The sequence below is a fragment of the Falco cherrug genome, chromosome 6 (genome assembly GCF_023634085.1).
Source record: "Falco cherrug isolate bFalChe1 chromosome 6, bFalChe1.pri, whole genome shotgun sequence".
Taxonomy (NCBI): domain Eukaryota; kingdom Metazoa; phylum Chordata; class Aves; order Falconiformes; family Falconidae; genus Falco; species Falco cherrug.
Window position 1 is genome coordinate 74361627 of NC_073702.1, and position 26365 is coordinate 74387991.

Consider the following 26365-nt stretch of genomic DNA (forward strand, 5'->3'; position numbering starts at 1 on the left):
CACAACAAGGCTTTTACCATCACATACTAGTAGTATGAGCTACTACAAGAAGTAGTTAACACACCTTGCCCCGGCACAGCCACCTATCCCCCACAAGGTTTCAACAGTTCAACTACTGTTGTTTGTGCTGTTTCTTCATACTCTTCAGGCCAGTCCACCCTGCTTCTTGCCTCTGCTGCATCCTTCTCCTTGTCTCTCCTACAACCAGAGCACTCCCTCTCCTCCCTCTGCTTTTTCCAGGTCTCTCTACATTAGCTACTGCTCCTCCATACCCCTTAGAGCTATTTAACTACTCAGCAGGAACCAGCCACAGCTGCACCTTATCCACATCAGCCACCCCGCCACCCCTGAAGCCAGCCCACAGCTGCATATTATCAATGTCAATTAACCTGCCTTCATTCCTCTACAAGTTTTTTGTTTAAATGGAAGTGAGATAGTGCCCATTGCCTCTTGTTCTGTCACAGCACCCCTGAAGAGAGTCTGGCTTCATCATCTTTCTTGCAAACGCCATATACCAATACACAAAAAGACCCCCACAACTCTTCTCAAGGCTAAACAAGCCCAGAAAAAAAAAACCAACAGGCTGCTGATTCTCCAACAACACCTAAGCCTTCCAGGTTCTTAAACTTAAATGGCACCTGATGCTCAGCCTGAAAGTTTGCAAAGAGGATGCCTATGCTGGTGAAATAAAAAGCACCTGGCAGAGGCACTGGAATTTAGGCACCCATATTGTTAGATAGTTAGTATGGCCCCTGCCTTATTTTTAGCCCAGACTAACCAGCCCTCTCAAGCAATTCTCAGCATGGTTTGGAATTTACCCTAAGCTGAGAACTATCTGCAGCAGGTGGTTTGTATGCAGCTGCACTGTTCTGGAGGGTAAGAGTGCTAAATATTAAAATGTGGCAACAGAAGTTTTTCATGGCTGCTACACACAAAGCCTAAGTGCCTGTCGTACACTCAGCCACTGAGAAATAGCATTGATCTATACTACAGCTAATCTATACTACAATGTGGATGGACTCAGGAGAAGCATCTGAACTCTTGCATGTTCAAAAGTGTGTCAGTCACCCAAGACAGCGATGAGCCTGCTGAAAATACAACAGAGGTATGTGTCTAATTGCTACTGAACTTGTCCAGAAAGTATCTGACACCAGTTCTAGATATATCTGACCTTGAATGGGTAATAAGACACAGCTCCTGGGCCACACACCCCAGCGAAGAGGCGCCCTGGAGGCAGCAGGCTCCCTCCTCCCTGCCAAAGCCCAGCCGCAGGCAGCAGCGCAAGATGCAGTGGTGGTCAGGAGGCAGCCCTGGCGTTCTGGTTCGAGCTCTTTGGGTTAGGTTTTATTAAAACAAAAAAAAAATCCAATGGTGGTCTAATATTAAATATTAACTGCCCAGGACATGGAATTTACAACCTTAGGGTAAAAGATTAGAAAAACCAGACAAGACAGACAGGAAATTCATCAGAGTACGTAGATTCTGGTACTTAAATAAAGCTGAGGTGATCTCAGAGCTTTTGTGTTCATCTCTGAAAGCACCAAGTTTTATAACGTGACAGTCCAGAGGCTAGAAGAGGCTATCCAGAAAGCTTACACCTAGAAACTAAGAAGGAACCAACAACTGTACACCAGTCCACTTAACCTCGGTTCTTGGGGAAAAAACACAAAATAAAACCAGCTGTAAATACTTAGAAGGTACGCTAAGTAATAGTCTACATGGAGATTTTAAGAACAAATCGTGCCAAAGCAAACTACTTTTCTTCTGTAGTAAAATATCAAAACCTAGGTATAGGAGAGAAACTATTAACACAATACACCTTCACCTCAGCAATGCTTCTGACATCCTCTTGTGGGGCTTTACAGCTTTGCTCTTAGATTTAGTACCATTCAATATTTTCATTGATATCATGGCTGATAGAATGAAGTATTTTCTTCTTGTATCTGCAGATGGCATCACACCGTGGTGACCTCCTACCGCTTTATAGAACAAGAAAAAAGAAAAAATATACTAAAATACTAAATTATTAGAGAAACTGAAGAAACGGTTTGAAAAAAATAAGCTGTATTCTATCTACTAAGGCAAGGGCAAACTCTTGCATTTACTTTCAACACATCAACTAGATAAACACCCAACAGATGAGGCAGCAGTTCTGCAAAAAGGGGTTTGCAAACGAGTTGAGTTCACAACCCCAGCAAGGCAACAACCTTGCTCAGCTACTGCCTCCAGCCTGAGTGCTGGAATTTCAAAAAAACCCCAAGGGTCAGCTGGGGAAATTGCCCCATGCTGGCTGCCAAAAAGGCCTGTGGTGATTTGACCTGGCGGGCAGTGGAGCAAACCGCAGCCCTCCGCCTGCTCCCCTCCCTGAGTGGGATGGGGGAGAGGGGTGGGGAACAAAAAAGTAAAATTTGTGGGTTGATATAAAGAAAGTTTAATAGGACAGAAAAGGAAGGGAAAATAATGATAGTAATATTATTATCAATAATAACAACAATAGTAATAGTAGAAAAAATGAATTGGAATATACAACACAAGGGATGCACAATGCCATTGTTCACCACCTGCTGACCCATGCCCAGCCAGACCTCAAGCAGGGACCCCCAGCCAGCTTTCCCCCTGGTTTATATACTGAGCATGACGTCATATGGTCTGGAACATCCCTTTGGCCGCTATCAGCTGTCCTGGCTGTGTCCCCTCCCAGCTCCTTGTGCCACCCAGCCTGCTCCCTGGTGGGGCTGTGTGAGAAGCTGGAGTGCTTGACCACTGCTTGGCAACCACCAGAACATCAGTGTGGTATCAACATTCCTATTCCAAATCCAAAACCCAGCACGGTACCAGCTACTGGGAAGAAAATTAACTCTATCCCAGCTATAACCAGGACAGAGAGTAAAGAAGAAGAATGACCAGAGGTCTGTAAATCATGACAATGACAAAAGACTGAAAGACTGAAAGAATGAGAGGAAACAACATAAGAAACTTCAAATCTACAACACTCGTTGCAAAGAGGCAAGTAATATATTGCTTTCCATATGCCCCAGGATAGGAGGCTCAAACCGAGCAATGAAGCATTATGTTAGGATTCAAGGAAAACTTTTTACTGGTAGATGAATTTACACATTGGAACATACAAAGGCTGTGGTCCTGCTGGAATAAGGCCATGGAGATGCTCAGGGGCTGGAGCAGCTCTGCTGTGGGGACAGGCTGGGAGAGCTGGGGTGGCTCAGCCTGGGGAGGAGAAGGCTGCGGGGAGACCTTAGAGCACCTGCCAGTGCCTAAAGGGGCCGGCAAGAAAGCTGGGGAGGGGCTTTGGGCAAGGGCAGGTGGCGATGGCACACGGGGGAATGGCTTTACATGAGAGAGGGGAGATGGAGATGAGAGATGAGGCAGAAATTCTTCCCTGTGAGGGCGGCGAGGCGCTGGCCCAGGCTGCCCAGAGCAGCTGTGGGTGCCCCATCCCTGGCAGTGCCCAAGGCCAGGCTGGACGGGGCTGGGGGCAGCCTGGGCTGATGGAAGGGGTCCCTGCCTGTGGCAGGGGGGTGGGAACTGGATGGTCTTTAAGGTCCCTTCCCACCCAAACCATTCTGTGACTATGAAATTTCCTTGATGGACTCCGTCTGGAGTGGACTCTACTGAGTTTTTTTAAAGATAATTTGGATGAGCATCTGACCAGCAATGGTTTATGCATAGCTGAGGCGACCTACAGTGGAAAATGCCTGTAGTTAGGTCCCAGCTGGCCGGTCACTATTCAGAAGGAGGGAAGCCTCTGAACTGTCAGGGCACTCCAGCTCTGGCAGTCTGGGTGCAGGCTGCACGTAGGGTGTTTTACCTCTGTACCAATATATTATTTACAAAGAGATAAGGCATATGATCAAATATTCAAAAGTGATGGCCAACTTTAATTTTCATACTGCAGAGAGCAATGTTGCCTGTTTGGCCATTTCCCACCTCTGCTGACTCGTCACAGGTCACTGTTCCCTCTCAAAGAACGTAAGGAAAAACCTTCCTCTAACTGAGAAATGGAACTAGGCAGCTTTCTTCAATTAACATTTAGTGTGGAAATGCGTCACCTTCTGGTTCCACAGCTGAAACTTTCTCTGAGCACTGTTCCCTGCAGCATGGTAAATAGGAATGGCTCAGCACCTGTCACCCCCCTCATCACCATCAAGCATCATCATCATCATCCTACCTTTTTAAAAAAGTAACCCTTCCTCTAAAATACTCTCAGAATGTCCTGTAACTCATATTTCTATCAGATCTAAAGATATTAGAGGATGTCACTGTTTTCAGGCTTGTGAACTAGATACATAGTTATTTGAATCAACAACTTCCCATCTTTTCTGTTTTGACTGAAGGATTTTTTTCCTTTATCTGTTGAAGCCAAAAAAATCTGACTCCCAGACACCTTTGTGCTCCTATCACTTCTCAAGCTCTTTGGTTAAGTTTTCTCTATCACTCTTCCTTTTTTCTTTTATCATTCTTGTTACTGGTCTTTGTTCCTACTGCTTTACAAACCCCTAGAGACCTGTGAGAAAAAACATGGTATTTCATAGAAACTGATGAAGTTAAGATTAACCAAGAACTGAGGTTTTTTTTTCTTTTTTGCAGTTCTTTTGTTGATGGGAAGAAGTCTTTTGTGTTTACGTCATATTTTTGGGCGGCTTTTCTAGTAGCGCAAGCATTGCATTTATTTTAAACTGGGTTTTTTTCTCCAACTACATGAGCTTGGTACTCTTGTGCAGCACAACTGTGCAGCATTTGTGCAAAGTCTGACACACAACCCCACCTGAGTTCCCAGCATCCAGTGTGCTGGGCATCTCTATTCACTTCCTCTCACAAATGAGAAGTCACTTAAGTAACCAAAAATTTCTTATCAGTTACTTTGCTCACAGGATCAGAAGCTTTAATCTCTCCTTGATTGATTGTTGATCAATAGTCCTCCAAGTTCCTTTACAACCTAGCTGTGAGATGTAACTATTTCCTCCGTGATAGGCAAGTATCTTGCTGTAGCCTGTATAAAAAGTACAATGTCATAATGAAAGTGTTTACAATGGACACCTGGATTTGAAAATCTTTGTCGCTACCTTTCTCAAGCCTAGATGACTGCAGGCCGTTTTATGGAGTAGACAGTTTAATGAGCCCCGGTTCATCCTTTGCAGCGATCTCAGGATACCTTAGTCGGCTGAAAACACCAGAATTTCATGGGTGAGAGGAAGAATTACTCGATTCTGAGTAGAGGATTCTGAAGAATGACTTGAGAAGCTGGTGGACACTGTGTGGGACCTGTTATTGACCTAAGCGTTTCAAATGACATTCACACGGGTATGGCAAAACCTCTTGTGGATGCAAGTATTTCAAACACATCTTCTAAATACCACTATTAGGAGACAATCCTAAAGTATGAGGTATCACTCAAATGTGCAAATACCATTCTGGGCTTCAGGCTGGATGTTGGTAGGACAGCCTGTATTTCTTTAGAGAATGAACTCCTCTGGAACACAGGGGAGAAAATGTAACAATAGCCACTGCTCTCATTTCTCCGTGGCATTTTTATTAACACCAAATTCTTGCAGTCATTGCCTTTGTAAGAGTTTCGGGTGTATGGTATAGGATGGTGATGGCAAATGCTTTTCTCATAAATCCAGGGAGACGGATCTTCATCGGAGCATTTGCATGCTACCGTTTACTTTGATGAGAGGTACCTGTCCTCTCCATGAAATTACACATGGTTGTTAAAACCTCTGCACTTAAAAGCAAAAAAAACCCCAACCCAAAACATTAATTTACTAGTCAGCACTCTTCTGTCTGCACTCCATCTTACTGGACAGGAATGAGCAATTTGTGTCTTCCAAGATTTATTGCTGTAATTCCTTCCTTTAGAAAGCCCAGCAGGTTCAGCTTGCTACCTGCTCAGCAGCGCTGAGCACCAGGGACATACATACCCCCTTTCTGCTCAACTCTTGCAAAGGCTTTCCACTACAGAGAACAAAGACCTGGTGGGAGTCAACAGCATAGGATGTAAAGCCTTCAAAACTACCACAAAAAAGAACCCCAAACCCCATTTTTTGCATGTGCATGAGAAAACGAACAGAGTTCACATTATTTTGTCCTCTGTAGCTTTTGTCTCAGTATGGAATAAATACCTCAGGAACAGAATAGTCCCAATTTTCTGACAATAACATAGTATGACCAAACCCCTAAATGTTATAGGTCCCTGCAGAAACAACCTATAGGTTTTTTCAAGGTAAAACGATTTTGAAGTATGGTGGAGCTTGAAAAGAAAAAAAGACTTTTTGACAGTGCATTGTAACCTAGATCTCTTGTTTCATGCCAAAGAAGAGCAAGACCAAAGCTGATGCTTTTTGAGCTGAGGACTAACATTTTAAAAGTTAAAATATTAAAAAAAGTTTACAAGTTCAGCAAACTTCCCAACACAGCTGAAGGTACGATTACCATTGTCTTCTGCATTCCTGGTGCTCACCAGGAATGCTGAGGCCTCAGCAGTTCTGAGACCATCCAAACAGCAAGTCCCATTTTCTCTCAGCAAGAAAATTCATAAGATGACCATAAAATCTACTATAATCCTTAATACCACATAGGATCAGTAAAACCTCCCAGCTCTGTAATTTAGCTTTGCCATGAATAGGTTGTTTAACTTGAGAGCATGCCATGCTGGAACTTCAAGTCATAGAACCATAGGATATCTGAAGTTGGAAGGGACCGTAAGGATCATTGAGTCCAACTCCCTGTCGGACTGCAATTTGTAATAAGGAGCATTCAGACCTCACCTACCGCACACCTTATCATTTTTTGGGTGATAGAAGAGGATTTAATGACAGTGTTTAATCAAGCCCCAAAAAGCCAGTTTGGCAAGCCACTGCACTCCTCCATCACCCTGATATGGAAGAAACTGTCAAAGAACAGTAAAGCTTGTGTCTCACATGCATCAGATTCCAGGCTTCTTGGTGCAAGGACCTTACGGTGTCATGGAAAGTCTGAACCAGTACTTCACATGCCCATCACTGTGGTATCACAGTGTTCTTTACTATCAACAGACAAAGGAGAAGAGGGAACAAATTACAGAAACGGTTCATGTAACTGGTGTATCCAGGAGAAGAAGTAATGGTGCAAGAACGAAGCTGCAGATTTATCCTGCAAAGACGTACAACAGGAAATCTGGTTTACTCCATCTTTCACTTCAAAAATATTTATTACATTATGCCTAAAGCCTGAAAGAAAGGTTACATGAAGGGAATATTTAGGTTTTAGGTAGCTTTAATGAGATGAAATGATAATAGGCTTTTAGCAGCGTTTCATGTTGAGAGAAGAGCAACCACATACTGCTTTCAAAAAAGAGCAACATGGGAAAGACCCTAATTATCATAACTCATCCACATAACTCAACCTAATTATCCACTCATCCATAATTGAGTATTATCTCGTATTTATTAGGTGCTCGTGCTTTTCCTAGCAGCAAGGCTGCACAGGTCAGCAGAGTCCTGCCAAGAGCGCATGGTCCCTGCGGACCTCTGCCCGCGCCGAGCACCTCTGGCTGCTGCCGGTCATGGTGGGTCACTCTTATCGGAAGTCATCGGGAAGCAGCAGGCACATCTAGCTCATGGGCCAGATACTGACCTGCGCTTGTACGGACCAACCTGCCCAGGCGTTTCAGCAGAAAGTCAGGAGGATCCGGAAGCATGCTAACAGTAGAAAATGGGAGGGTGGGGTATGTGGGGGGTGGCGGGGTGGGGGGAAGAGCTTCGGTAGAGCAGGTGGGAAGGAGATGAAGGAGATATTTGCCTCAGGAAAGGGAGGGGCTGTGTAAGACGCTGATAAGAGAGGGCCTAGTGTTGCTTTATATATATCTGGGGCTGTATACACATATATTCACCTAAAATACACATAATCACCCTTTCTCTTGTAAGTATGCAATCACCTTATATGCAGGATTACCTATATTCAAGTAATAGGGCAGTACTGAGGTGGGATCTGAGAGGTAGGTGGAAAGGATTTTGTAAGGGAAAGTAGGCAAGGGGGCTGGGGACACCAGAGATCACTGTCAGTTCCTGCTTTTATCAAAAAGATGATGCTTGATAGGAAATGCCAGATTATTTCTTACCTCAGGCTGATAATCTGAACAGATCAGCAGAGGGAGAAAACCAGATGAAGCTGTGATCTTGAAAGTCGTGATTTAAATAAAGCTTGGCTTGCTTTCCATTAATTTCTTCACTTTATTCATCTAGTCACCTTCTGCTTTACTCTCTTTTGCTTTCTAGCTAACCAGCCTAGTGGAGCCAGCCAACAGTTATTTTAATGCACAGCACTCTGCTGTGACCAAACTGGCAGGCCAAGCATAGCCCTGAGCAACTTAAATTCAATAAAAGGGATTTTGTCTTCTGAAGGCTGGCTTGAAGAAAACAAGAGTAGCCCAGTCAGAGCTTGTTTGAGCGAACACAGACTAAGCTGCATGCCATCAGCCTCTCCTGCACTACTGAGCAACCCACATGTATCAACAAATGATGCATTCTCCTTTTTTCTCCTCCCTCCCCATTTATTTTTCTTCTTTAAGAAGAAACAGACTCGGATTTCAGGAATGAACTCTGAGATCTGCCTCAAATTATTTCGTCCCAGTAAGACCTCAAGCAAAGTCATTTCCCATAAAAACGTTAATGGAACATATTTGCATTCATACGGCAAGTGACATTTATTACAGTAACAAGCCTGCAGAAGGCAGTTCTAACATTTTATCTAATTTGAGAAAAAGCAGAAACTGATGGACTGAGTCAGATCCATTGCTGCACAGTCCAACGTACAATTTCCAGCAGTGACCACTGCCAACTACTTCAAAGAAAAGAGTAAGAAACTTTGCATTAGGCTGTTGCAGTATGAACAGTCTGTGTCTGGGCCTCTCTTAATTTCTAGCAGTTAGAGCATGTTAAAAATTAAAACACATTGCATCTGAGAGGTAGGGCTGGAGAGGACATCAAGAAATAATTTTGTTCACATCAACCTCTCTCAAGTATTTCCAGCAGATACTGGTTTATCTTGGTTTTAAAATCTCCACTGACAACTACTCCATAACTCCTTTATGGTGGGTTTTTTCCATCCTCCACTTTCATTAAGGTCCAGGTTCATTGAAAAATACATGGGAAGGAATTTCTGGAGGTTTTGAAATTCGCTGAAAATTTGAAAAGCATGCGCTGCTCAAAAGCAGGGCCAATTTATAGCAGGTTGCTCAAGAACTTGTCTAGTTGAGCTGTGAATGTCTCCAAGGAGGAAGATTCCAATTCTTCTCTGGACAACCTTCGACAATATTTGACCGTTACCATGGTGAAAAAGTTTCTCTTTATAGTTGGAATCACCCTTCTTGCAACTTCTGTCTGTTTCTTTGCTTCTTGTCCTTCCACTGTGCACCTCTGTGCTGGGCTGACCTTGGCTGGCCGACAGGTCCCCGTATGTCTGGCTCATCAGGGAGGTGCAGAGAGCAGTAAGATGCTGCTTTGCTTTCTTTTCTCCATCCTGAGCATACCCAGCTCTCTCAGCCTCTCCTCCTATGCCAGGCACCAAAGCCACCACCCATCTGAGCGGCCTCTGCTAGCCTTGCTCCATACATCCACGTCCTTTTTGCACCCAGACCAGACACAGTTCTGCAGATGTGACCTCACCAGCTTGGAGCAGGGAAGGACTGCCTCTTCCTCGGCCAGTGACCCTCGCTCTCTGGGCTGTGCTCTGGCTGGTGGTGGGCTGCTCCACTGCAAGGGCATGCTCCTGACTCCTGCTTTTCCCCACAATGCCCAGGTCCTCTCCGGCAAAGCTGCCTTCCAGCCCATGCTGCAGCATGGCGTCACCCTGTCCCAGTAATGGGACCGGCGCTATGTTGAACTTCATTATAATCATCAGCTTATTTCTCCAGCCTGTCAAAGACTCAAGTCAATGCCACGCAGCTGCGGTGACTTACTGACTTACATGTTACCTGTTTTAAAAGCTCCTGTATATTTATTTTGAACTAATCTGACTCCTCCAACTGATCTGCTATAAAGAACACGCTACATGATGCACTTTCAGCAGTAAAGACTGATGCAAAAAACTCACTAGGCTTCTTTGCTGTGGTCTTTTTGTTCCTGACAACTCTTTTGTACATTTTGGTCACCAGAAAGTCTCACTGATGCCTTATTTAGGTTTCTCCTTTTGATGGTATTGAAAATCTTTTTACCATAGACTTCAGCATCCCTTGTGAAGCGCTCTTCAAATTCTTTTCCCATCTCCGTATTTCCTGGTAACATTTAACCAGCCATGTTTATAGGGTTTCTTTTTCTTTCCAGTTGGGCAAGCTCTCATTTCTTGAATGCCATCCCTTCCTTGAGACATCCTCCTTAGCCTTCTCATTGACCCACGAAAAGGTCAGTCTGGTATGGGTTTGGTTCCTTCTTGAATTCTGACACACAGATTTCCTGAGCTTCTACTACAGGATTTGTAAGAGCCTCCAGGCAGCTCACAGGCTGTCTGGTTTTTTGGACTGATCCTTTTAGCGTTTTTTCTAATAGTTTCATTTTTACACAGTTTCCTTTCTTGAAACTGGGTATCTGTATACAGCATTCACTTGGTGTGCCCTCTCCTGCTGTCAAAGCTAAGCACATGATGGTCACCACCACAGATCAGCTGGCACAGTTAACACCACTCCAGCTCGCCCTGGTGCATCACTCAGGACCAAATCCAGGATTTGTGGATTCTAAAACCAGCTCAAAGGAGCATCATTTATTGCATTCCGAAGTGTTTCTGCATTTCCCTCTGCAAACTGATTGAGGCTCTATGAGGGCAGCTGAGATCTCCCACTGTTACCCACCTGGCCTAAAGCTGCAGCTTGTCCTACCTCACTTAATATTTCCTGATCACTACCACCACCTAATCAGGGGGTCAGTATTTCTTTCCTATTATTAAGAATTTGGAATTGAAGCCCACAAGGATTCTGCAGTTTTTATCTTTTTCTGTGATATTTTTATGCTGCAACACTCTGTGTTTCCTTTAGGTACATACCATTCCCTCGCCCGCACATCCTACTGCATCATTCCTGTGACGCTGGTAGCCTGGCTGCCACCTACCCAATGAGCACCTTTCTCTCCTGTATCTCTGAGATGTTTATTGGGGTTTTCATTTGATGCTCCCCATTTTAATTCCATACAGGAAGAAAAAATTGTTCCTTTTTTTACTCCTGTCTCTCTGTCTTAATGTTATATGAAGAGTATTCAAAGAAGTGGCTTGGCTGCCTGACCTCAGCCATTCCATTTCCCACAAACAGGGAATGCTCAGAAGCCAGCCCCGCAGAGGCAGCACGCTGTCCCAGACCTCAGCGGGATCCTCCTCCACCAAGCTGCAAGAGCCAACTTGGACACATACACAGCGCTGGCTAGGGAAGGGGGATCTCCTGTTGGCAAGAAATAATTAGAACCTGCCATGAAGTGGAGCACTTTAAACTCGGATTCCTTCAGGATATGAAAAATATATCCATTTCAGCTAATCAGTATTGCTGGACTGTGAACAAACGGTGGACCCAGTAAATAACCTTCAGATTCCTTGCTGCTAAGCGTTGGTCGCAAGGGAAACACACTATTACTGCTCTTGCAGCCTTTCTCTACTGCACTCCAGTCCCTGGCAGCGCTTTGACATCTACCCTGTGATGTAACTTATCTGGATGAAAAGAAAGCTGTAATTTGTCACAGGTCTTTGAAGTCTCGGTAAACTCTAAATGTTGCTTTCTTTACATTCAAGTAATTCGCTTCGGTTTTGGCTTCTTTCAGAACTATGAAGTACACAGAAACAGGTTGAGGCGATTTACAGATCTTTAAACGATCAGGTTCTTTCAGAATCAATGCTGTGATGCCTCAGTTTTCATAATACTTCCTTATTACTACCAGAAATAGTCAGGTCTTGAATAAGAATTCCCCCACCACCTTCCAGAGTCAAACTGATTCAGCACTTACTGTCTCAACAAATTTAATTTTATATGAAGACTACATAGAAATCCCCTCCTTTTCAATCTACTTTCTGGAAAGTTTGCGCTTTAATATTTCAACACAAACCTAGTCCTAGTGAATGGAATGACTTCAGAGATGCAAATAGACCATTTGACAGAGATAATGGGAACTGGCAGTTAAACCCGTTTAAAAAGTGTGATTCTTTTTTATTTAAGTTTTACAAAAAGGAAATACCTGGTCAGCCTCCACATGACAAAATCAGATTATATCATATATATATATATGTAAAACTCTGAAAAAAATTACGAGGAGCCATAAGCCTACCTTGCTGAAAAGGACATGGAGGTATTTATACAACAAATAGGTAATGAGAAGGTGAATGAGGGCATGGGTGTTAAGATGCTTCTCCAGCCCCGCTGATGTGGCAAGGTGTGCACCCTGCCATAGCGGTACGATGCTTAGGAGAGGCCACTGCTACCGCTGGAGGTGGGAAGGCAAGGGCTGTACCGGAGATACTGTAGGGACAACTGCGTGGTTTTGCAATAGCCACCACGTATAGCAGCAACGAGGCGAGTTGCATCGGTGCAGCCGGTTCGGCGCTGTTACAGCAGGCTGGGGGACGTGCACCTTCGATGGACAGAAGGAGTAGCTGGGGGGCTGAGTATGTGCTAAGCCAAGGTGCTTCTGGGCAGCACACCCAGTGGAAATGGTGTAAAATGGTGGGGGGATTCGGCTGCCGCTCCGTAATGCGGGAGGCTGTTCCTGTGAACCCTGCTCCTCTTTTCTATAGATAAACCAGCAGTATCTCCCCATCCAGCTAGACTGCAATTATTCTATGGATTTTCAGTAAATTCTTAACTGCCATCATCTCCTATAGCAATTTTCTGTTAAAGTGGTATTTATTTTTAGTAATTTAAAATTGGTTGGGTGTTTCCTTCCGTTTCTTCTACGATAAAGAGACTCCAAACGTACAAAATACTTTCCTTTCTCTCAGGCTCCTTCTTTCCAGAATAAACATATTCCCTAACGTTTCTTCCACAATTTGTTTTCCTCAGGTATCTACGTATTTATCTCTTCTCTAGACTAAGTAGGACTAATCTGCTTATTCTATTGTCTCCTCTGACCTAATTTCTAATAATTTGCGTTGCCATTTCCCGCCTCCCTGCTCTCCCCCCGCTGCCTGAGAACACAGTATTCTGCTCAAAACGAGGAAAGTGTGCTGCTCTTCCGCGTCAGCGGAAAACGAAAAAAAAAAAAAAAAAAGACAATTTCACACAGCTATTAGCATTAAGCTACTAATTAGACTCTGAAAAAACACCCTCCATATTCCACAGTAGGTCAAGAGGGATGAATAGTCACTTACTGCATTTCCAGCTTCGGCAGCCAGCCGGGCGGCGTATCTGGCAATCAGCCTGTGCTCCTCATCCAGCCTGCCGGGGCTGTCCAGGACACTGCCGGGGAAAAGCCAAAACACCCCGTCAGTATCCACCACCTCTAGATATCACTCATACCGGGGGATGACAGAGAAAAGGATGTATTATTGCAAAGACACAGTGATGGGAAATAGAAGAGTCACACTGGAAATAATCTAGATCATTCCCTTTTTCATTGCGCTTCCCAAGGGGGGATTGCTCCCAAGGCTTTCTGCCTAGTGGCATTCACATACCTCAGTTTTAGATTACTAAAATAATGTGTTTTCAACAATTAAGAAATACATACCATGAGAAACAAATTCACATGGCTTCTGAGGAGCTTTTCCGCAATCTCTTTTGTTTACTCAAGGTAAAAAGGGGCAAATAGCTGAATGACAAAGGAGAAAAGCTTTGTCCTCAGGAGACGGAGGATGACAAGCATCAAAGTCAGGATGATTCCCAGGAGGAAGAGAAGGGGAATGATGCTGACCCGAGAAGAACGGACTCTATCACCGATCAGCATCAACTTCAATGCAAATAGTACTCTGTAAGTCAGCCTGACTTACGCCTGACTTACTACCACCTTACAACACCCAAATGTACAAAATGTGGTAATTTGAGACTCGGTCATTCTCACTGCAGCTAGCAGAGGATGAAACAGTTCCAGAGGGATTGTAGCTGTCTTGGAGATCTATTAGAAAATGTTTCCAATAATCATCAGCAACAGTGACAGCACCGTGAGGTGACAGAAGAAAGGGACGTTTTGAAACAGGAGAAGCAGAGACGGCAAATGGGACAGATCCTCCAGAGCAGGAAGCGAAAGGCAGCACCTGGATGTTTCATGAGCACCGTTCCCTCTGTGCATGTTAATCATTAACATGATTAATCTAGTTTGGTCACCCAGTCAGTGCCCAGAGTGCTGAATCAGTTTCTACTATCCACAAATAATTGTCTTTTTAACTATAAACACACAGGGGGACAAATGTTAATTTTCTGGTTGCATTAACTGAAACCAATAAACATGCAGATCTATCACCAGCCCGGTGTTGGTGGCACAGTGGCCTTGCCATGGAGAACCAGTGGGAAAAAGCCAAATGAAAGAGCAACTTTTTAAGTTAACATCCAACTGAACTACTCCATAGTTGTTGTCTTACTGCTGCACGAAGATTTCTTGTCACAGTCTCCTTTGAAGGGGAAGCCACCATATTAGTGGTACAAACCAAAGTATCATTAACAGAAACCAACCAGGATTCATGTGGAAATGAGCAACGTGCCTCATGCTGCAACACAGCCCTCCTAACGCTACCCTCGATGCTTCCTGCGGGATGCCCCGATGCCATGCTGGCTGCCACCGGTGACGCCAGTTGGTAGCATGGTGCTGGACTGGCACGCGCTTGCAGCGAAATGCAGGGGTAGAACCCCACCACCGACAGCAGCAGAGAAAGAGACACATACCCAGCACACAGCAAAAGTTACTTTCAGTCCACATTGCCACTTCCCGGGATAATTTACGTATCTTTAAGCTTAATTTCACTGATTTATGTTTACATAAATTAAATGTCACAGATTTATGTTTACCTTAACAACCAAATCTGTATTGCATGCATTATGTTTATTTAAAAATGTGGATTTCATTTCTTTTTTGCAACACCAAATTTAACAACTTGATCTCTTTTAAGACTCTGAAAGTCTGCCAGGTGATGTGTTTGAGGTGACATAGAAACATTGGACTGAATTTAATAGACATACGACTACAATTTACACAGGTGGGTCTATGATGAGGACAAATTGCACTATTATGCCCCCGTGGTTGACCTGCTGGATTAAGGTTTGAAGATATTCAACTAAACAGCGCAAAGGAAGAAGCTGGTGAAAGGTGAGCTGAAACAGTGGGAAAACAGATTTAAGAGAAGAAATACCTGAGTCTTTACACTAGGCTTGATGAACTCCTCACATGCCTTCATGCTACTTCCTTTCCCAATATATTTTTTTTTATTGTTGAAGGAGGACAATCTTTCCCATCCCACCTTCTGAATTTGATACTGGTTTTGTTCAGCTTTTCTCTGCAATATTGTCTGTACATGTTTGTTTCCTTGTTTATAGGAATGCAGATCATTCCATCCCTTCAACCCTTTCCATAACCTGGTACATCCTAATATCTCTCCCAGCTCCTGGAACTACTACCTCTTCTTATCTAAGTGAATTAGAAAATAGCTCTTGACAATTTCTTACTTTCTGGAAGAAAGCCTGTAATTAAAAAAAACCCCAACCAACACACCCTTTTGTGTTTTCTTTCAGAAATATTTTACAGATGGGGAAGGAAATGAAGTTCAAGTACACCTCCTGGCCCTGCTGCGTATTTTTTAATATAAACCAGTTTGAACAAATGAACCCCTGCTGCAACCTACAGCTCTGCTGGATTTACAGAGGGGGCATTAAACACCATCTACAAAACGTCACAGAATTTTTTCCGTCCCTCCACAAAGGAAAACTCACTTCTTTGGAGTTTTAACTTCTGTGGAGGCATGGCAAAAAGACTCCTACGCTGAAAACGCTTCCTCAAGAGGCGTGCTAGGGAGCTGCCAGTCCCAGGGCCAGCAGCAGCACCACACACCGTGATCCCCCCATGCTCCACGTAGCTCTGATGCTCCTGGTGCTGCCTGCATGGCACAGTCCCGCGGCGAGAGCGACACGCAAGCTAGGGGATAGCAGCTCAAGGAAAACAGGAAAGGTAGCAAAGGGGAAGAATAACCCTGGCTTAAGCCCAGAGCTAAGGGAGGAGGGCACGTGAGGCAGAGTTCAGAGATTCCCAGCAGCAGACTTTTTGGGAGGTAATGTTAATAGATCTTTGTATCTCACAAATACTGCACCAGGTGGTTTGGTCTATTTGGGCAACATTGTGCTGCTCATACAGCACCCATCAGTCAGCCCCAGAGCTCTCCCACTTCTTCCTTCGGAGATGCGGGCTACGGCTGGCAGATGGCTAACACAGCTGGAAAGCCCAGCCAGGGGAGGCTGTGACGTGCAGAAGGCATTGTCACCCTGGGGACAACCTGGGTCCGTTTGCAGAGGCACCGCGACTATGAGACAGAATCCAACCGACTGGAGCCACCGAACACGAGCACCCCAAGGGCAGACAGGGAAGGCGAAGTGATGCTGATTTTTAGGTGTCAATGGAAACATTTGAGACAACATGATAAATGCGTGCAAGAAATATCACTTCTGCAGTCACTTTGATCTGACCCAAAGGCGTGCAGGCACCAAAAGGGATGTTCGCAGCCTCTGCCCTCCACTGCTGCGCTGGCAACGTGATGAGCCAGCAAAGGAAATTGAATTGGCTTCAGCCTGGCCTGACAAAACAATAACTTATTTTCTGCCAGGGCCATCGCCTGAGCCAGCTCGGCAGGCGGCTGTGTAAACGTGGGAGTTGACACAAAGGCGAGAGTGGGAGCGCCGGCAGGATGAACGGGGCTGGGGGGAAATCGGCACCTCAGACTGATGTTGGCTTGAGGCTCTTGTGAAACTGTGCCCAGCAAAACGGGGGCAAGTGCAGCCCGCAGAGAGAAAACCAAGACACCAGTGCCTGGTTGTCAAATACTAACACAAAAATGAGCATGGACAACCAAAATATTGGCTAAGGATGGGCGATCAGTACAGGAGGTAAGAGATGATAATACATCACGGGAAGAGGTTTGAGATCTTAGGCTCCTTCTGAAACTGCTTGGGAAGTCAGGATACTGGGAAGTGGCAGAGGACAGCAAAAGGCATGGCTTACTCTGCCAGCACTGGCCTGAAGCACGTGGCCCAGGTATCAACTGATGGGGAGCCAAGAGTGAGGATCTTGGGGACAGAGTATCTTTAAGAAAGTGACTTTTCCCTTTTCGTTCTCCTTTAAAATCAGGAGTGCTGCAGATAATTGCAGTTTCAGAGAGTCAGAAATGTAAAGGAAAGGAAATCAAACCAGCCAAGCAGCTCACCACCCATCCATCCACCTAGATGAACCAACCACAAGTAAAACACATAAATCCTGTGGCCAGCTGTCTTCTGCAGGAAACGCAGAATACATAATACATAAAAGTAGTGGTGCTCTGAGTATGGCTACTTAATTTTTCTGGTGAGAAGTGGAGGTGAAATAGAGGCTTTGAGAAGGCTGGGGAAAAGCAGGCTTGTTGAATGATGTGGAACATAAGTTATTGAATGCTGAGCTTAAGAAATATGGAACAAACAACTGTCCAAGTAATAAAGCACAACTCATCAGCTCCGTAAGCCTTCTAACTGTATACGGGATAATTTGCTGCACTCCGCAGCTGTCTCTGCCTGCAGCATGTCCTTTAGGGTGGGGATTTTCTATTATTTCTTTGAAAAGCACTTAATCCATTTGCTTTGCTACCACAAAAATACAGTATGTAAAACCTAAGAAAAATATATTATTGTAAGATAAATGAAGTCCACTGAGCTCCATTCGCTATATTCCTTATGTAGCTTGGATCGACTTTTTGATTGGAGGACATCAGTGAATGAAATAATATTTAATGTGATGAAAAAATCTCACGGATCCAGCTAGCCATGGCTTAAAGGCTCTCAGAGTTTGGCTTGGAGACAGGAAAAGATGCTGGGCGATAAAGAGCAAAGGTAAGTACAGACAGAATCAGTGACGGGAAGTGGAAGAAAGATAGATTCAAATTTGAAGTAGGGCTCTTTTTTAAAAGAGTCGACACAATTAATCACTGGGACAGACTGTCAATGAAATGAGTGGCCTCTCCATCACGGTGTTCTCGGAGAGCTGCATCTTTAGAGAAACAAGGCATTAGGTTCAGCACAGATATGAACAGGGCTGATGGCTTTAAACTGAAGGAGGGGAGATGTAGATGAGAGATGAGGAAGAAATTCTTCCCTGTGAGGGCGGCGAGGCGCTGGCCCAGGCTGCCCAGAGCAGCTGTGGGTGCCCCATCCCTGGCAGGGCTCAAGGCCAGGCTGGACGGGGCTGGGGGCAGCCTGGGCTGGTGGAAGGGGTCCCTGCCCGTGGCAGGGGAGTTTGGTACTAGAAGGTCCCTTCAAACCCAACCTATCCTGTGATTATATAAATAGGACAGGACAGACCAGACTATTTCAGTTGGAAGGGACCTACAACAATCATGTAGCCCAACTTACCAATCACTTCGCGGCTGACCGAAAGTTAAAGCATGTTATTAAGGGCACTGTCCAAATGCATCTTAAACATCCAAATGCCTGGACACTGGTGTGAGATGACAGAGAAGATGCTCTAATGGTCTCTTCTGGTCCTGAAGGCTATTCTGCCCTGCCAGGAGAGGGGCCGTGAGGAGCACAGGAATAGCAGTCCTGTACCTTGTCTCCAACAGCAGTCCAGAGCAGATGCAAACAGCAGAACAGAAGAGAGAAAGCAAGTGATGGTTATTACAGGAAAAGCTGTCTGTGAGTGAGATTTACTGTTATCTTGATCAGTTGGAAAAAGAGATGGTCTGCGACGGCTGGCTGGAGTACACCGCGGGTCTCACACTGCCTGCTGCAAGCAGAAAGATGGGCTGTTACACCAGATTTTTTGGGGGTGAGACGTGAAGATGGGGAGAAGTGACAATGGAGCACAGATTTCATCAGTCCTCTCATGTTGACTTGGAAGACACTCCCATGCACAAACAAACTAGGATTTAAATTGTTTTCTTTGCCTTCGGCTCCTTCTAGGAGCATGCTGTTCATGTGGTAACAGTATTGAGTGACTTTTTTAAATTTAAAGACCTAAAAGACTGAGAAACTCTACTCCAGCTAGTGGTAACACGGCAGCTATGAGCTACATACGGTATTTCAATCTGTCATATACTCTTCAAGATGCACTCCTTTGTATCTCAAAATCCTATGATTACAGTAATTGAGTGAAGGAGAGAGTCTGAAATTCCTTGAGTTTTATTGTCTTGTGGACAATGTTATGGGCTTTCAGTTCATAGCAGGTGATAGCAGACAACAGTGATTCACTACCAAGAAAAAAACTGACTTTCACCAAAGGTCTAGACAGCCAGAATGCATTCCATCAATACGGAAGTGGAATACAAATTTCTACATGACAGAGCGAGGAAACGGGACTCCAAAAATATTATCCAGAGGATGACAAGAGGGATAGAGCAAGGCCTTTACATATAGCCTCCAGATCACTAAACCTCCTTTTCCTTTCCAGCACAGCTCTGGCTCTGGAAAGGCATAATTTAATTAGGTCTGAAAGTGGAATATGGAAAACCTCCTGGCTATGTCCTGTGATGAAATGGGAGAGCTGCTATTTGGGGCTTTAGGGTGAAATTTCTCTACATAGAGGTAAACATGAAATATAAATGTGCACAAATACTAAAGCTGAGATAAAAGAAACAAATTCTTCAAAGCATTAATATTTTTTGGAAAGGCACAGGCAGAAACAGTGATATTAAGCAGGTCACGTTGATGGGACTGAAAGAGCATGCTCGTTCAGGCCAAGTACCAAAGACAATGACAGGGTGGGACATCCGCCTGTGACTTCGTTAGGGGTGGAGAGGTAAAAGCAATAAAGAGAAAGAAGAACAGCTGGAGTTACAGGACAATGCTGGAACAAGGACTAACGGGTATGAGCTGGATGTGAAAAAAATTGAAGGTGGAAATGGGCTTCCTGCTGGTGAAAGATGAGATTCCAGAAGGGTCACGGAGAGCAAAATTATCTAACCCATCTGGGACGGTGTTAATCAGTTCTTGTAAGGGATTCTGTAACACAGTGAATGCACGAGGGCGGGGAGGGACACAAACTCACCCCTTCCCACCTGATGGTTTGTGTGTGTGCGTGTGTGCGTGCATGTGTATTTGTGCGTTTTCAGAGGATTTCAGAGAATACTACATACATTTCCCTCTATTTGCCACCCCTTGGAACAGGGGTCCTCAAACTTTTTAACCAGGGGGCCGGCGCGCGGATGAAGTGGCAGGCAGTCATCTGCGGCTGCGTGGTTTCCCCCCACAACCCCTGGCGGGGGGTGTCTGTAAATACCGGGGGCCGGATTGAGGACCCTGGGGGCAGTATCCGGTCCGTGGGCCATAGTTTGAGGACCCTTGGCTTGGAACATCACTCCCCAGAGGAAGCAGCGTTAAGGTGCCCGTCCCTGCACCAGGAACCCCTTCCTAACACTAACCGTGCACCGCTCTGCAGCCGGCTCACATAGGTTGCTATCAGTGCATGCTCGTCAGCTAATCGGCTGGCAGCATCCAGGTTGCATTGTAACCTAGTAGCAGTGAAGGCAAAAGAGAGCAAACAAAACACAAAGCAAATAATTAATGAACGTTAATGAAACAAACAGTTAAAAATTAAACCAAACAGAGGAGTAATTAAAAATGTAAATGTGTTTCCGCCAGTCACATGAAAAGGATACCTTCTGCAGTTAGGGATTAAAACACAGATCAGAGAAACATTTGGGTACCAAAATGAGCAATGGATACAGCCGTGGAGCTTCCCGGAGCCTGCTGTCACCCTGGGACAGTGGGACCGCCCCGAGCAACGTGATCAAAAGCATCAGGCAGACTCCTACTGCAGCAGTGGCATTCCCACCAGGATCCACGGTCTTCGGGGAGCCACTGGGAACAGACCGGGGGTCTGGAGCCTCCAACCTGAACAGAACTTACCTTTCTGCTATCAACCTGCTCCAAAAAGACCCCAAACCCCAGCAGGCTGCAGTTTTATTACCATGTCTAAAATTGGAATGGAAAGATCCAGTTTCTTGCTCTCATAAGACAAGCTCACCAAACAAAAATACGAGGAAAGTGATAAAGGACTGAAAAATTAGTAGTTGGTATCAACAGAATTACCCTCTAACGTTTATTAAATGACGTCAGGTTTTTGGGGTTTTTTTGTTTGTTTGTTTGAGGACTTGTAAAAATAAAGCTACCATACTTTTGAATATTTTTATGAGTAGAGGTTGAATGCAAAAAATATTTGTCAGAAGCAATCCCACATAAATAACTATTTGTCTATACGCTCCAATTAAATGTGCTGGTTTCTACCACGCTTGTGACAGCAGCATCTTAAAAACCCTGACAGAATACAGCAAACCAGACATTTTTTATCCCGGGCGTTGCACACAAAGGCAGCAATGTTTTTTTCTTCAACCCAAAAGAGCGGTACACCACTTCTGCTATGCCAGAGTTCCTCCACATCCGCGTAAAGATTTGCCTACAGGACTCCAGCCTGCTCTTCCACCCCATGAAATGGTGCCCACATAGAGACAGCACCACTTGCAACTGGGAGACATAAAGTCCCGTGCAGATATGAGATCAGATTGTTACCTAAAAAATGATTCTTGAACATATATCACTATTATTTTTGCACAATATATATTTCTTCCTAAAACACATGTGTACAAGAAATTCCATTTTTCATTTCTGTGTCAGGTATTCAAGCTGCTCTTCCAATTTATGAACAGCAGTTAATTCCTTCTCCACACATGTCCAGGAAGTATTTGCTTCGGAAGCTTTTACAAACATGGCATTTATTGCTTTCAGTGTCAGTATACTGATACTATGAAAGCAGAATTCACATTTTTTAGACATACAAACTCTTTTTTTTCTCTGTTATGTGCAGCAACATGTCAGAGAAGTCTGCCAGGAGCAGAATAAGACCTTATAAAAAAAGAGGCAAAATGGAATTACCCACATCAATCCCTCTGGGCAATGAGCAACCTTTTTAATAATGGGTTTGTAATGAGAAAGAGACTTAACATTAACCACAGCACAGAAGAATTTTTAAGCAATCTACACTTTGTGAAGCCTGACTACTGGCAAGTGCTGAAAAGCACTTTCAGATATGCTTTACAGCAGACACATTGCTGCAACCACAACAATTAAGATTCCAAGACCTTTTTCATTATAACTCATTACACACGCTCTTTTGAAAGGAAAAAGCCCAGCAGAAATGGCCACATTTTTAACTCAAAATGGTAATAGCTTTAACAATGATTAGCATTCCTGGCTTTGGAAGGAAAATAAGAGTTGGATTAAATTAACATGAGCCTGAGCACCGGTCCTAGCACAAATCTGATTTTCCATACACATTTCCAAATGCAGGTAAGCTTGCCTGGTGGTATCCCAGCCCCCTCCAGAACATCACTCGGCAGCCTCCGAACCTCAGAAAATCACAAAATGCAGAATTAAGGTACATGCTGACAACTTCCCAGGATGGCACCAAGACAGCAGGAGTCCCCTGCACATATTCTGGCTGCTTTACTTTGTTAGGTGTAGCTCAGTGGAATAATGGAAAGAGTAAAGATACAGTCAGATCAGGATTTTGGCTACAGGAGAGCTGGAGAAAGAGGGTCACCGGTGGGAAAGCCCATTGCTCCGGATAAATCTATTGCCAAAGGAAGCAGATGCACCCTGGGAAGAATTCATCACTGTCTTTGGCAGTCTGTGTCAACGACAGCACGCAGGTACCTTCTCATCAAGGAGAATATCTAAGTGTGGTGGGCAGGAGAAAGTGCAGGGCTTAGTGGCGTTCTGCGGCGTGCACTCAGGTCCCGTAAAAATCTTGTGGGTACACACGTTGCTTTCACAGAGCAAAAGAGGTATCAAAACATAAAAGCTAGTGTGGGTAATTCTGATGTGCAAAACTCACATAACCACAAGCTTTGTGGTTCACAGAAAAGCATTAAGCTGGTGTCCATTGTCTTTCTGATGGGATCCACTATCCAACCTCCCCGTCTGGACGTGCCACTCTATTTGCAACAGGCAGACTGCGTCTGTCCCCTAAAGCAGAGCCATCACGGCAGCGCCCGCTCATTATTCAAAGAAAGCAGAATTTAAGTTATGCTTACACGTACCTTTAACACTCGTTTCCAAAGGGCTCGCCTTTGACTGAATTCAGCTCCTCTGGGAAAGCCTGAGATAACTATGGACAAGCTTAATTCTTTGTAAACTTTGCCAGTATAATACCTACGGAATGTTTGTATAGCAATTAGCGCTCATTCAGAGCAGCTGTAGCATGCTAATTTACAGCTAAGCAGCCGTGGTGATGGCAAAAAGTAGAAGCCGTACATGACGGTGCTAGTGACAGACAGGAAAAGAAATCACAAACCTATATCTGAAAAATTTATTTCACGTTGCCCTCAGTTCAGGTGCAAAATCATTTGGTACATCCCCTGGCTTCCCTGTGCCACCCTGCTGTGCTGCCCACGGCACAGAACCAAAACTGTGGTGTCCCCAGCTTGCCTCCGTGCCATGAAGCAACCAGCATCTCGGCAACATCGCTAAGCCCGAACTGTCCCTGCTGCCTTCTGCTGCTGCACATCCTGCTTCGCATGCAGGGATCCACACCAGGTGTGTGCTGCACCGAAGGTGGCCCGGGCTGAGCCGGAGGTGGCCCAGGCTGAGCTGGAGGTGGCCCGGGCTGAGCTGGAGGTGGCCCGGGCTGAACTTCTTCCCTGCTCCCAGATGGCTTCTTACCTCTCCTCATTGCACTCCGAGCTCCTGACACGATGTTTAAATGTATATAATCCTTAACCTCTATGTTCCTGGTGTTTTGAGGCTGAAGTGCAGGCACTCCGTGTTTTGGAAGGCTATTAGATACCCTTGATTAGCACTGGATTAAAACTGTTCCGAGACATTTCATTTCTCTGGATGAGTAACATCTCTATTCATCACAGCCCAGCTCTGTCCTTCTTCATCACCCCCTGCTTTTTCCTGAATGCCATCCCACCAGATCTGAGCTTCACCCAGCCCTGCTGCACCGCACAGCCGTGACACAGCTCTTGGTCACCAGCCACCGAGTTACAGCTCCCAAGGACCCTCATAACCGCAGGTGGTGATTCACACAAATTCTCCTCTCTGGCCTTCACAGATGCAGTTCTGACCCCCTCTTCTCTATTCTTTTTTTCCCCAGTGAATCAGTTGCATGTCAAAAGGCAATTTTGGAGTAGCCCAAGCCAATCATGGATTTGGACAGAATTTGCTACTTAATTTTAAGCGAAATGAAAATAACAAAAACTTAGGAATTGCTTCTCCATATTGCTCAAGCCATATTGCTAGTGAGCATTATGTGGACGTTTAGTCTCCTGTTGAAGTTGCTTCATCTAACACACTTAGATATGCTCTTTAAATCAGAACGGTTCTATAGCTTGGCAATTAATTTACCAGAATGGTGATGTGGAAAGGACCTCTGGAGGTCTCCAGCCCACCCCTCTCCTCAAGGGGGGTCAGACGGATGAGACAGCAGACATTTCCCTAAACTGTTCTTCAGAAGTGTACTGCTGTACTGTGTAACCTGGTCTGAAATGGACCCACAGAACTTAACAAACCTCTAGACCTACCGTTTCCACCACGCATCTAAAACCTCCACTGCTGGGAACCGAAGCTGGTGTTTCTCCTCCCTGCTCCCCAGCTGGACACCGAGTCCCTTCACCGCTCCCCAGCCCACAGGGACTGCTGTAAGAGCTCTGCCGAAGCCAAAGACTCTCCTCTGGAAAGTCAAACTGTCCCTACCATCAGCTGCTTCTGGACTTGCAACGCGTCTATGGCCTTCTGGGCATCTGCTGTCTGAAAGACAAGAGAGCTCACCAGATGGAAGCCACCACTGCCTGCCCTGGCCCAGACACAGCGCTGCCGTTGCCACAAACCCCAGCCACATTGCCACTGCCCGTTCTGTGGGCTGCTGGCGGGTTTGCATTCAGCTCCTCACCCACCACAACCCCCAACTTCCCAGCAACAGGCCTGTCCAGCTGGCCATTCTCCACTTCTTACTCATGCGTTTTATTTTATTTTCTGTCACTTGAAGCTGTCTCTACTCGCTCCATCTCACCGACCTACAGGACCGCTACGAACCAGAGGCTGGCCCTCCGGTCCATCTCTGCCATGGTGTTACTCCAACACATCTCTGTGCTGCTCCCCGTTTCATCATGCACGCGACGGGGCTGTACACCCAGTAACGCTGCACTGGGAATGGACCCTGCGGGATCCCACCTGCCACGTGCTCCTTCCCCGGTAGGAAAATATTGATGTTGCCTTTCTCCCACGGCAATTTTTCAACTGGCGTTGCACCCACGTAACAGCAGTTTCAACCAGTCCACATTTACCTAGTTGATTTATGTAAACACCAGATGGGATAGCGTCAAAAGCTTTATGAGTCAATACATTTTAAATTAGTGCTTCCCCCTCCTTCGCGAGGCCACCCACCCAGGCAGAACCACCCGATGCCCATTCTTTGACAGGATTTGTTCTCCACATAGATATGTCAGCTGTTTTTATTCCCTACCCTTCTATGTGGGTATAGACTGATTGTTTTATAATGCGTTCAGGAATCTGGAGGTAACCCTTCAACTTTCAGGCACGTATTTCAGCAAAAATACTTCTTTATATATCCTGAGAGCAGAGAAAAGCAATGTTTAAAACCTGAAGTCTGGGGAAAAAAGAACCCCAAACCTTTAAAACCTGAAGTCTTGGAAAGTTCATTGTTGAAAAGATGTCTTTAGAAAGCTACTTTCCATTTATCCTGCACTGATATCTACATCTTCCAAGAAAATCTTTAGACATCTCCCAGAATCACAGCTGGCCCTTAACATGGCTCAAATTCAGAGAGCGGTCAAGCACACAGCTGAGGGCTTGGTTTGTTCTGCTTTAAAAAAAAAAAAAAAAGAAAAAAAAAGAATAATATGTCCCTGGTATAGAAACTCAGAACTACAGGACTAAACTATCATCACAGAATCTTTTAGTTTTCCAAAGATGGTATCAAGGACCAAATACCACCTCCTCCCCCTGAAGTTAGCCACATGCTGTAACTGCATTCCTCCAAGCGGTATTAAAACGTCATTTTGTAGTACATCTCCCACGCTTTTCATGTAATGGCAGCCACCATACGCAAAACCAGCTTACACCATGCAAAGCAACAGTCAAAAGACAGCAAGAACTAATGTTAATCATGCTCCTGAGGAAGAAGGGAAGCAATATTAAGTGGGAAGAGAAAAATGTGGTCAGAGTCTC

General features: G+C 45.0%; 1 protein-coding gene across 18 annotated transcripts in view; it reads right to left on the reverse strand.

Annotated features, from left to right (window-relative positions):
* Positions 1-26365, reverse strand: part of DTNB (dystrobrevin beta) — a 214930-nt gene that overhangs the window by 74759 nt on the left and 113806 nt on the right. For 16 of the 18 annotated variants that reach the window (XR_008732692.1, XR_008732691.1, XM_055713177.1 and 13 more), the window contains 2 exons: positions 20539-20628; positions 13333-13420 (listed from right to left, as the gene is read on the reverse strand). Coding sequence is in view for 16 of the 18 variants with exons in the window: in XM_055713177.1 (XP_055569152.1) it covers positions 13333-13420; positions 20539-20628 (178 nt within the window). In the remaining 2 variants the exon portion in view is untranslated. The remainder of the gene's footprint in view (positions 1-13332; positions 13421-20538; positions 20629-26365) is intronic. The other 2 variants (XM_055713178.1, XM_055713179.1) reach the window with 1 other exon arrangement.